This window comes from Heterocephalus glaber, unplaced genomic scaffold, assembly GCF_053883595.1.
Source record: "Heterocephalus glaber isolate CG9 unplaced genomic scaffold, H.glaber_assembly_v1.0 deba00001444, whole genome shotgun sequence".
Lineage (NCBI taxonomy): Eukaryota > Metazoa > Chordata > Mammalia > Rodentia > Bathyergidae > Heterocephalus > Heterocephalus glaber.
In genome coordinates this window covers 26,998,304-27,011,032 of record NW_028258297.1, presented here as the reverse complement: position 1 = coordinate 27,011,032, position 12,729 = coordinate 26,998,304, and the positions used below count along the sequence as shown (strand labels likewise).

General features: G+C 35.9%; 1 protein-coding gene across 1 annotated transcript; it reads left to right on the top strand.

Annotated features, from left to right (window-relative positions):
- Nucleotides 1–3,162: 3,162 nt before the first annotated feature.
- Nucleotides 3,163–4,092, top strand: Tas2r10 (taste 2 receptor member 10). The gene has a single exon (XM_021258700.2). It carries the CDS (start codon nucleotides 3,163–3,165, stop codon nucleotides 4,090–4,092), a length of 930 nt encoding a protein of 309 aa, XP_021114359.2.
- Nucleotides 4,093–12,729: the final 8,637 nt, after the last annotated feature.

Here is a 12,729-nt window from a genome sequence, read left to right as displayed (position 1 = left end):
ATGCCTTGTGACTGAAGCTGGTCTTCAAAGTCAAAAAGAAAGTCTGGGGATTTAGCTCAGTGGTGCTGCCACCTGCCTCAGAAGCGCAAGGTCTGGAGTTTGATCCCCCGTACCAAAAAAAAAAAAAGTGATTCATGAGTAAATAAAGTCTTCAGCCTCAATAAAAATGAGCAAAAGCAAATTTAAACAGCAGATTATTTTCATTTTTAGCTATAGAATAGAACACCACTTACAGTAATTAGTGCTTTTCTTCGCAAAGATGTAAGAAAAAAGATATTTTCATTCATGATGATGTCATAGGATGAATGTGGCATGTATAAAAAGGGTATACTTATAGCTCCATATACAAGAGAGTTGTCCCTTACTATTACTCTGGGAACGAGGTAGAATGAAGCCAGGTATGGTGGTGCATGCCTCTAATCTCAGCACTAGGGAGGCTGAGGCAGGAGGGTCTCCCTGAGTTTGAGGCCAGCCAGGAGACCCTGCCTCAAAAAACAAAAACAAACAAAAAAACAAAAAAACTCACAAAAATACTCCTCAAGTGACTGAACCAGAATTAAATAAAGATGCAGTATTAAGATTAGTAGAAAAGTTTAACAAAGTTACAGTATGCAAGACAAATATTCAAAGAACAGGAGAGTTCTTGTATCTCAACTGAAATGCATTAGAAAATCCTTCGTAGAATTCTTTCTCCATTTCTGAAGGTGACAAAAAGTACACCAAGAAAATTCTTTAATTAGTAAATATGGACTATAATTTTTTAAATTATGAGATATTATATGGGTTATACTAAAGAAGAGTCAAGTAAATATACATTTATTTATTTATTGAAGATTTAGGAGTAAATATAAATTTATTAAGTTCTCTATACATTACAATTTTATTAAAATGCCCTTCAAATTTTGACTTTGTTAGAAAATTTACCAAAAAAAAAAAAAAAGACTGTAGCACATCAGGGTATATAAACATGAAGAAATCACAAAGTATTTGGTTGGATTTTCCTTTCTTCCGCCTTCCCTCCCTTTCTCCCTCTCTTTTTCTCTCCCTCTCTTTCTTCTCCTTACTTTTCTGTCTTTCCTTCCTTCCTTTCTTTTCCTTTTTGCTTCCTACCTGCCTCTCCCCCTCCCTTCTTCCTTTCCTTCCCTTCTTCCTTCTTTTTTTGTGTTGAAAAGCACTGTGATGGGTAATCTTTATTGTCTACTTACCAGACTTGATTGGCAAAGCACACTACTGGATGTGTCTGGGCTGCTCATCAGCATGTGATCTTGAGGACTGTATCTGATCCTGGCTCCTTCTCTGGCTCTCCCTGGCTCACCCCACTGCAGGGCTTCCACGCAGTTTTCCTCCAGTGTACCCTTCTGCTATAATGTTTCTTCCTCAGAGCCAGATGACCATGGACTGCAACCTCTGAACTGTGAACCGAAACATATCCTTCTTCTTTTAAGTTGTGAGAATCAGGCATTTTGTCTCAGAAACAGAGAGATAATTAACCCAACCACTGCCATCTCTGAAGGCAGATTAGAAACATTTTACTGGTTCATCTCATTTATGGTTGAATGTTGTGATTCATGAAAAATCACCATATCCATTTTAAAAATTACATATTTCTTGGAAATTATGCTATAAATCAAAGTCTTACTAACCTTGGTAAAAGTCTCATGTGAGTGTGCAAAGAATATATATATTCTTAGTTATATGCAGTTTTCTGTAAGTGTTGATTAGATCAAGTTGTTTCAAAGTATTGTTCAAGTCTTCTATATCTTTACTGATATTTTATCTACTTTTTCATTGATTATGGGGAGAAGGTATCCTAGCCCATTTGTGTTGCTATAACAAGATACCTCAGACTGGCTAATGTAATTAATAAACAATAGAAAATGATTTCCTTCTAGTTCTGGAAGCTTGGAAGTCTAAAAGGAAGGCACTACAAGATTTGGTTTGTCAGGAAATCTGTTCTCTGCTTCACCTACCTTCTGTTGCATCTCTTGTAGCCACTATTCTCCGGGATTGCATCATTTATTTCTTTAAATAGTTTCTACATATGCTCTGTTTTGCACATCATCTGACCTGTCACTTTCAGCACGTGCAGTCCATGTGAAGTCTCATCTCACTTTTGTTTATTATATTTTGCTAAGTGTCATTCATTGTTCCTATGCCTTGTGGGACTTCCACTGTGAACTTACTGTGTGATTAATCCACAGGAGTCGTGCTAATATAGATGGGAGAGGCTCTGCTTTTCTCTAAATCTCCATTTATTAATGTTTAAAATAAAGATAAGAGCATCCATCTTAAAGGCTTATTGTGAAGTGGAAATGAGAAAATGGTCATAAAGCATTTAGCATAGTGTTGGAAACATAATAAAGGTTCTATAAATGTTAGATTTCACTTTTAACTTTTGGACCAATACATTGTTTGCTAGTGTGTTTGGGGCTTCCTGCATTAAAATGTAAACTCTGTGAATCACAAAAGTGTTGAGTCTATCTGCTACTACATTTCCTCAGGGACCAGAAGACAGCTTGGTATTTAGATGCTCAGGAAATACTTTTGAAAAAATGAGGGAATGGATATCATCAGTGAAATATGTTAAATGGAGGAATTCTTCCTAAGGGCTTCTTGTGTCAAAGGTGGTCAACATACTTTGCATTTGTGGATGAAGTAACTATGAGTATAAAAACACAACTTACATTTTAATTAAAAATTGAATTGATTTTTCAAAATGTCTATAATGGCCACATTTACCTGTTGCTTCTATATGCTATTTTTTCTTTATATATATTTAAACTTGGATTATAAACAACATAAATTATGATGATTTGATAACGAAAAAGATGAGGTCCAGTACTGTATTCTGGCTGCTGTAGGTGTGTTTGACACTCCTACTCCCAAATTCTGTTTATTAAATGCAAAGTAATCTCAGAAGGACAAATTAAATCCATGAAACAAAAACTTTCATTTGCATCTTAACAAAGTCGGCATTCTGCCTGGACATATATTTTCTAGGCTAGCTAAGTTTTATAGACTGGGGGGATCTCAACAAAGATATTTCTGATTCCATTGCCAGATATTCCTGGGGCCTGTTTTTATTTAGAGAGAGAAAAGAATCATCCTTCCATCACCCAGCCAATATATACCTCAATCTGCAGAAGGTGATATAAAACAGACATGCCAAGTCCAGTGGAAATCTTCTTCATTTTTGTTGCAACTAGTGAGTCAGTACTGGGAGTTTTAGGGAATGGACGTATTGGATTTGTAAACTGTACTGATTGTATCACAAAGAAGAAATCCTCTCTGATTTGCTTCATTCTCACTGGCTTAGCTATTTCCAGAATTTGTGTGATATGGTTAATAATTTTAAATGGGTATATAAAGGTATTCTTTCCAGATAGGTACATGTTTAGTAACTTTGTTGAATATGGTAGTTACCTTTGGGCAGTTTTCAATCATTTGAACATCGCATTTGTTACCAGCCTCAGCATCTTCTATTTCCTGAAGATAGCAAATTTTTCTCACTCCATTTTTCTCTGGTTGAAGAGAAGAATCAACACTGTTTTTACCCTTCTGATGGGATGCCTGCTTCTGTCCTTTATATTTAATTTTCTACAAGTTGTGAAGATAACTAATGATTACAAAATGAAATACAGAAACACATCTTGGCAGCTCCACGTATGTAGCAGAGAGCTCTTTATTGGTCACATTTTCCTGAATCTAGGAGTCTTTTTCTTCTTTATGGTGTCTGTAATCACATGTTTGCTGTTAATCTTTTCTCTTTGGAGACACCACAGGCAGATGCAATTGAATGTCACAGGATTCCGAGATGTCAACACAGAAGCTCACGTGAAAGCAATGAAAGTGTTACTCTCTTTTATCATTCTTTATGTCTTGTATTTAGCAGGCATTATCATAGAAGCAGCATGCTCTGTCGTGCCAGAAAACAAACCTCTCTTTCTTTTTGGCTTGATAAACACAGCCTTGTGCCCCTGTGCTCACTCACTCATTCTCATGCTAGGAAACAGCCAGCTGAAGCAAACATCTCTGAGGGTAGTGCAGCAATTAAAGTGTTGTGAGAAAAGACAAAATCTCAGAGTCGCATAGACAGGCTTGCATAAAATGGATATTCTAGGAGAACAATCTATTGAGAAAAGCCCTGAAGACTTTTCCACTCACCCCCAGGTCTTGCTCTGATTTGTAATTGTGCTACTGAACATCATTTAAATATTCCATAATTCTTTGGCTGTGTCGCAGGGAAACCTGCTCTCTTATGAGATTTAACCCCATGCGCAAATTCGTTGGTTCCGTCAACTTCCTGACTCTGCAGCTTCTTTCCACACACTTTCCCGAGGAAAAGCACCAGTAGAGAGACTATTCTGCATGAAGATTACTAATGTGGGACAAACATCTACAAGACTTTCTCTTGTGCTGCATCTGGCTTCCCTGAAGCAGTGGCTCCCTTTCACTAGGAAGACCCTAAGAAAAAGAAACAAAGAACAAAAAATGTTACGATCGATCTTGGCATTTGGAACGTAGAAGTAAGGAACAGAAAAGGATGCGCGCGCGCGCGCGCGTGTGTGTGTGTGTGCAATTTTAATTCTTTAGAAAATTACTTTATTTTCAATGTTTAAATCCTAATGTCCTTTTTTATTGCTGTGTTTGATGTAGTAGCAGTAGTCATAGTAGTAGATGTAGCACTATGAGAAATACCCAGGGAAGATAGCCGGAAGAGGGGGATCAGAGCATTAATGAAATGAGTCTTAGTTCTCCAGGGAGCTGACATGAAGCAAAGTCACAAATCCAGAGTCAAGTAATGAATCAGTAAAGTACAAATCCAAAAGATCCAACATGATTACTGACCACGGGACAAAAGATTGTACGTAGGCTAGAATCTGTGTGAAGTACGAAATGTTCAGCGCTAAGATTTCTCACACACACACACACACACACACACTCTATACAAACTTGCAGTCGCAGACATATTACAAATGCTGATTTTGAAAGTAAATTTTATGTTCAACGGAGAACATGAGCTCAGTAACTTATTTTGGCAACTTCCAAAAGTCTGCTGATGTATTCACAGCCTCGTGCCTAGAATATTGCTAAAGACAAGGACTTATTCCATTTTCTGAGTGAAGTTTCCAAACAAATATTTTTATATTTTTAATCTAACACATTTGACATTTACTGTAAATTTTAATAGTTAGAAGTTTGGAATAAAAGGGAAAATTAAAAAGATTGAGATGTGTTATGTACATGTACCAATTTCCTATGATAAATGTGGTCATCATGTACCACAAACATGTACAGTACTGATAATTTTATTAAATTAAATTTTAGAGAGCAACTGCTTATGGCATAGTTACTAGAGAACAGAGTCAGTATGTTAGTATGCTATGGTTCTTGACGTATGAACATAGAAAAGACAGTCATCGCACGAGCTGATCAGTGAAACAGATGACACATCTTGCTCAGTATTTTATATTATTGTTTTAGTTTGTTTAATCAGTAATAATAATGCTTAACATTGGTTTAAAAATAAAATTTCTAAAAATGTTAAAATGTCAGTGTGTTTATTATTTCTAATATGTCCTGTTATATTCAGTGACAGGCTCCCGTATGTCCCAATAAAACAAAATACAGTTTGCTTTCTGTGTGTACAATTATTTGTATACTAATTTTTGTAATAATACATCTGCAAAATATGTTTATTTTAAGAAAATTTGAAGCATATATTTTCATTACTCAGTTAAGATAGAACAGTTTTACATGTTTATCAGAGTTTTACTTTCAAAATGTCACTTTCTAGTTCTTTGTTTTCCCCATACTTCAACTGATCTGTTTCCTATCTTTAACCAAAAAAAAGTTTTATTTTGATGGGGTTTTCTATGTACTGAGGCTATTCTTAGATACAAAGCTAAACACTGAGAGAAACCCTACTATCTTAACCAGAGGTCTCTGATTCCCATTTACAAATAATATTACAATTCAGGATCTACCTACCTTTCTTTATTTCATTTTTACAGTTAATCCCTCTTTTCTTTTTCATTTTGTGTGTTAATGAAAATTTTTCATCAATAAAATAAAACTTGCATTGACATATATTTTCTAAAATGTATGTTGAATCTCCCTTTTCCCAAATACTAGAATATCATATAGTCCATGCCTCTAACTTTGTTTCTTAGGTAAAGTAAGTATATGTAAACTTATATTGAGAAAAAAAATCAGTATTTTTCCTCTTATTTTAGAAACTAGAACAAATCAAAGAAGAAAATAAAAATATGGGTGAAACCAGGAAACATATACAATATGCTGACTCTTAAGATAAATGTAAGAACTGTCCACAGCAGTTTCAATCAGACAAAAGTTGAGTAAAAAGAAGTACTTAAAAAAAGGGACGGGAAGCAAGACACTGATGGGAAGTCTACAATCTCCAAAAGTAACAGCCAAAATATCCCTCATGAGTGAGAAATGCATGTTAAAATGCAAAATCTCTATTACTCATTTGCAACTAAGCAGAGCTGATGCACAAAACCGTGCTAGGCCTCATTTGGCTGAGGTAGAGAAAGGCAAGGATATTCAAAACATCATTTAAATCAATTATATTTGTAGAACCCAGCCTGCATAGGAAGAAGCAGAGAAAATGGGGAGCCTTTGGATAATGAAAACTATACTGAAAACATTCAAATAGCTATTCCAAACCATGTAACTCATTAAATTATTATATTGTCATACTATTTAGTAAATAGATAAATATAAAAAGAAGAAAAATTAATATGAAAGCTGTAATATTAACAAATGTCAAACACAAGAGAAATATTGATTCAGAGCAGATGAGAACTGTGACCAAAACTTAATATGAATCTTTTTTTTTTTTTTTGGTACTGGGGATTGAACTTGGGACCTTGCGCTTGCAAGGCAGGCGGTGGAACCACTGAGCTAAATCCCCAGCCCACTATCAATCTTTTTAAAGCAATGAAGCAATCATCTATACGAAGAAATATCAGAAAGCTATAAATCAAGAACTCATCTGAAAACTCAAGGAAAAAAGACAAAAGAACAAAACTGTCACAGAAACAAAAATCACTGTGCAACACTTTCATAAATATGGTGAAAAATGTAGCAAGTGAAATGTACGCTAGAAGTCAGACAAGTAAATGAAATGAAGTAGAATTAAAAGAACTCAAATGGTTTAGTAAAAATATCGAATATCTAAAATAGGCATATCTGTAGATTAAGTACCAAAAGCAGAAAAGTAAAATAATTGAGAATGACACATATACAAGAATATAATTCAATAAATAATTCAGAAAATAGTAAAAAATTTGAACAGAATATATTTTAACATACCACATGACCAGGTATAACAGACTCAGAAGAGTCACTAATGGGACAAATATAAATAAAATAATCTTTTGGTAAGGTTAGATAAGAAGGTTGAGTCATCTATAAATGCTTAAAAATATGGCTAATCTCAGATTTATCCATAGGAGCATATGTTGCAAATTTTTTGCTTATTTTTTATTCCACTACAAAAATTTAAACTTTTTAAAATTTTTAAGAAAATAAAATGTAACCAAAGAATATTATGTTCAATCAAATTATCCATTGAATATAAAGGGTTCACACAAAAGTTCTGAGAAATACAAGAACTCAAACTTTTCTCAAGGAAACGATTTTGAGTTACATCTGAATAAAAATTATTAGAAATTCATATTGGAAGACTTGCCATCAACCTTTGCATATATATATCTCATTATAGAACCAGTACTAACACAAATGTGGTGCTCAGGGTGACAGAACTAAATGTGTGTTTTATAATTGTTGTTAAAAAATTAATAGATACTGTACACTTCAACACAATAGGGTGTAAGGATATATATACAATTGTATTCATAGAACAAAAATGTAAACTGTGAAGTATCTGAGGAGCTACATAATAGACAAAAGAAGACACCAAATATAGTAATAAATGTAAAAATAGGTAGCTGAGCATGGTGGTGCACACCTGTAATCCCAGCACTCAGGAGGCTGAGGAAGGAGGATCACCATAAGTTCAAAGCCAGCCTGAACTACATAACCAGACTCTATCTCCAAAAAAACATACATAGGTTTATGTAACATGTGAAAAGAAAAAGAAACTATTTATTCTTGATAAAATAATTGACCTGGGCTGTATAAAGAGAAATATCTATAACAAAATGATTTAGAAAGGCTAGAAATAATAGACAAAGCTATAATAAATATAAAATTATAGAGGTCCCTGCTTCCTGAAACAAATAAGGGAGAATTGAGTATAAGAAGCATTAAATAAAAAAGAAGCATTAAATGAAACAAAAATAAAATGTAAAAGCCATAATCCAAAATTTGTGACTGTTTACACAGCAAATAACACAGCAGCAACTTTAATAAAACAGAAACTACAAAGGAAGCAAAGCTAAGTAAAGAGATTGTGAATGATCAGAATTTGCTCAGAAAAACCACAAACCTCCCTCCATATGTAATTCTGGGTTCATACGGCATGAGAGAGATTGGGGATGACTGAAAGTCAGAAAAGTTGCTGCAAAAGATCCCAAAGATCTCAGGTTGAATAAAATGAATATCTCCCAAAACTTCTCTGGCAAGCTACTATTATTCTCCAAAAGGTATGAGGCACTTCTACTATCTAAGTCTGCAGCAGTAAAATATTTTTCTCTCAAGTTATTATAAATCTCCCATCTACTCACACAGCTGGTTGCAAATACTTCTGGAAAAGAAAGATTTTTCTCTTTTCTTTCCCTTTCCAAATCTCACAAGTTTTCCTCTCATTATTGTGTTGTATGCCAGGAGCACACTGGGAAGAAATTTCTAGCTTCCTGGATTTTCCTTTCAAAGGAGATTTTAGAGTACTCATGTTATGATATCAAGGTGACAGCATATAATCCACCACACATAAATAGTAGAAGGCCTTAAATTTTTTTCTTGGTCTATCAGAGCTTAAGTAAAAACAATATTTAAAGATATTTTAATGTACCAACAACTTAGTTATAGTTACAAATTTATTATTATTTATACAACTGTACTCAAAAAGTGGAACACTTCTTTTTCCACAAAAACCTATGAAACATTTACAAAAATTGACTATGTGTTATGTTATGGTTTGTGTCTAGATGTTCCCCCAGAGCCTCACATGGTCATAGGTGGGGCTTTTTCAGAGATGGCTGAATGTAGAGTGTGTGACACTGGAATTGAGGGTGAGTGATTACTAAATTAGTTCACTGATTGGTTTGGTACAGCCCTAATCCTGGTAGCCTAGATAGAGTATAAAAGGGGCAAAAAAAGACTGTTAAGGCCCTTTGCTTGCTTGCTTGCTTGCTTTTGCTACCTTCTGTCTACCATGAATGGTTTCTCTTCTGAAATGCCTGTCTACCGTGCCATTTTGCCTTGGAGCAAGCCCATCATGGATTGAAATCTCTACAAACTGTGAGCCAAATAAACATTTCTTCCTTTAACTTTGGGTATTGGTTACTTTGTCTCAACAACAAGAAAGTAACTAAGATATGTTATGAAACAAAGTAAATCTAATAAATTTCAAAACATTAGTAAGAGAAATTCTTAGTGTAAAAAATGTTAAATATGCCATCCAAATAGAAATTCATAAAATGTCTTTTAAAACTTGTTAGGTCAAAAAGAAAACAGTAATTAACTTTAGAGAATGTCTAAAGAACAATGATAACAAAATGACTACCATGAGAATCCACAGATGCTGTTGAAGACAGCCCTGTATAGGACAATTTGCTAAGGGGTACTCATAAGACTCACCACGCAGTAATACTCACAACTACAGTTTATTACAGTGAAAGGACAAAAAGCAAAATTCACAAAGGAAAAAGATAGGGTGAGGTCTAGCAGAAACCAGGAGCCAACTTCAAGAGTTCTACTAGTAGAGTCACAAAAAAGTTATTGGTTTCCTCCTGAACCACACTGGAACAAGAGGCCCAGGTCCCAGAGTCTTTATCTGGGAGTCTAGACAGGCATCTTCAAAAAATCTGGAGTGACATCTTCTAAAACTCTAGAGTCCCAAGACCAAGGCAGGTGTTCAGCAGAAGTGTTCATACATGCAGTTCAAGCACAGTGAGCCACTTCTACCAGGGAATGGTGGGAAGGCTCCCCAAATCTAAGTTTACAGATCCCTTCCAGGGAACAATTTCAAAAGCAGGACTTTATAAGAATAGTAGTCATAGGTGCACTATGTCACTTATCTTCACAGAAGCACCTAAACCAATGTTCAGGACAGAACTCATATATTTAATACACATATCAAGAAAGGTACCAACTCCCATGTGGACTATAATCATTATGTACTGCAAACATGTACTAATAAAAAATAAAAATTGAAAAAATCCAACCCAAAAAAATCAGCAAAAGAAAAACAATATATACCAAAAGGAAGCACAAATAATGAATAGAGAAAAAAGTAAATTCTGAAATTTATGAATTGGCACACTTTTGTGAAGATTAAAAATTAAAATTAGCCCTCACCATGCCCACAGCGACCAGTTTAGCAAGGCAGGTGAGGAGGTCCATGGCTGCCTGGAGCCCCACTCTGATCAGCCTGCACCCCACACACTGGCTACCAGCCAGATGGTAAGGACCCCTCGCCATGCCCACAGCAACCAGCTTAGACACACGCCCGCCAGGCCTCCCCCCGACCCCACCACCTCTGGGCTCCTGGCTGTGCCCTACCTGGATCCACACTACAAAGGCACAGGGGGCATAAAGGCCATTGTCCTGAGCTCCAGAAGATAGAGCAGAAGTGAACAACAGATAGAGGGCCTCTCTCAGGCTCCTTGATGTAAACTGAAGCCCACTGGAAAAGTGAAGAGAATCTCTGGAATAAAGGCACACCAGGCCACTGTACTTGGTAAGTTGGAGGAATCATCACCTCCCATCAGAACCTGGACTATCTTCAGGGGAAGGGCAGCTGGAAACTGTAGTAGAGCCTTGCAGAGTTCACCCCTGTAGGAGGACAGGGAGCTCAACTTGGGACTTGCAGCCAGAAATCTGGCTGAATCTCACAGGTCTGTGACTGGCTTGCTGAGACTCATTGACTTACATCTGCACACTGCTGCCCACATTGTCCATTGTGACAGCAGAGACACACCCTGAAGGAGACCCTTCATTTTTATTATTTGTTATTTTCAAAATCACTATTATTATTTTGCTCTTTTTTTTTCTTTTTCTACTCTTTTCAAATTTTTTTTTCTCTTCTCTTTTTCTTTCTTTTCTCTTTTCTTTCTCTCTCTCACACTTGCTCTCTTATTGTCCCACACTGTTCTTCATCTCCCTTTGTGTTCCTGTTCTGGACCTAATTCAGATTTCTTCTTTATTTTTCTTTTTTTCTCTTTTTCCTTCTCTCACCTGTGTCCTCTAGCCTCACTCCAAACCTATCCTTCTAACTATCTTTACCGCCCTCCCCAACTCCTTCTAACTCCCCATCCAAAAGGGTAAAGTTGCTATATTGAAGAGTTTATTCACTATAAACATATGTTGGGTTAGTCCTCAATTTTGATTTAATTTGATTCCTCAGCGGAGCTCCAGTCTTCACATCACCTTGGGCTTCTGCCTCAAGGCTTCCAGCACAGACTCTTCAGGGTCTTGATACAGACTCACATGGGACACTGCTGTAAGCTCCCAGCCTTTAACTTAACTGGATCCTTTGGCTCTTGGGCAGGAAGATGGCCCTTTTGATTTCTTCCACACCTGATGCTGCAGGCAGCCATTGTTGGTGCTCTCTGAGGTCTCCGGTCTCCCTCTAGAGAGACCACAGACAAGTGGCGCCCAAACAGGGACCTCAAATCCTCTCAGCAGAGATGGAGGAATGACCCAAATCTGGCTTCCTGAATGAAGAATTAAATTCTGGAGTCAAGACAATAACCTGGACAATGGATCTCCAAGAACAAATAGTGCTTAAACAACCTTTAAGCACTATTCCAGAAGGATCGGAAGAAGAGGTCATTCAATAAATTAGAAAGCTCTCTCTTAAACCAAAAAGAAAAAGAAAGAAAATGTCTCATGTTAAATATCATTCCAAACTCCCTGATTGGGATATGTTAACTAATCTGGTAACAAAGGCTCAAGACTATATGTCATCTATGGGCCCAGGCCCCCCTGAGCCTAGACTTTCAGTACTTTTCTTCCTTACTATGATATCTCTATTAAATTCATCTACTGCTCAGGAAGGTGTAAGTATGTCGTATTATGATTATTGGGCCCCTCAAAATGGTACTAGTACTATTATAATTAAAGATTGGATAAATGTAAAACCTATAATATATATTCATGATTCCTTTTGGATTCTCCCTCTCTATTCTAACAAAATGTTCTTAGATTCAAACAAAAACTTATAAAGTCCAAGAGGTAAAAAGGGAAACTGATGGATTCCTTTTATTGGTTATGATAATGTTTGCTATATTGACCCATAATTCAGCATTTATTATGATCATTATTTTTAAGTCATTATTTTCTGGAACATTGGCAATATTACCCCAAAAACAATTAGACCTTGCTGGTAATGTTTGGATTCAGCTGGCACAATCACTTAATTTGTCTGAGTTCTGTTTAACTGTAGATGTAAATTTACATTATATATTAGGGAGTTGTCTCATCCTGGTGTGCACTCCCTTGAGTCTGATACCACCTTATACCCTGTTTAAAGACATCCCAGGAAAAAATCTTACATATGAAGATAGTTACAATTGG

Bases quoted from the DNA above. Each gene is read 5' to 3' on its own strand.
- Tas2r10 (XM_021258700.2), top strand. From the start codon at position 3,163: ATGCCAAGTCCAGTGGAAATCTTCTTCATTTTTGTTGCAACTAGTGAG.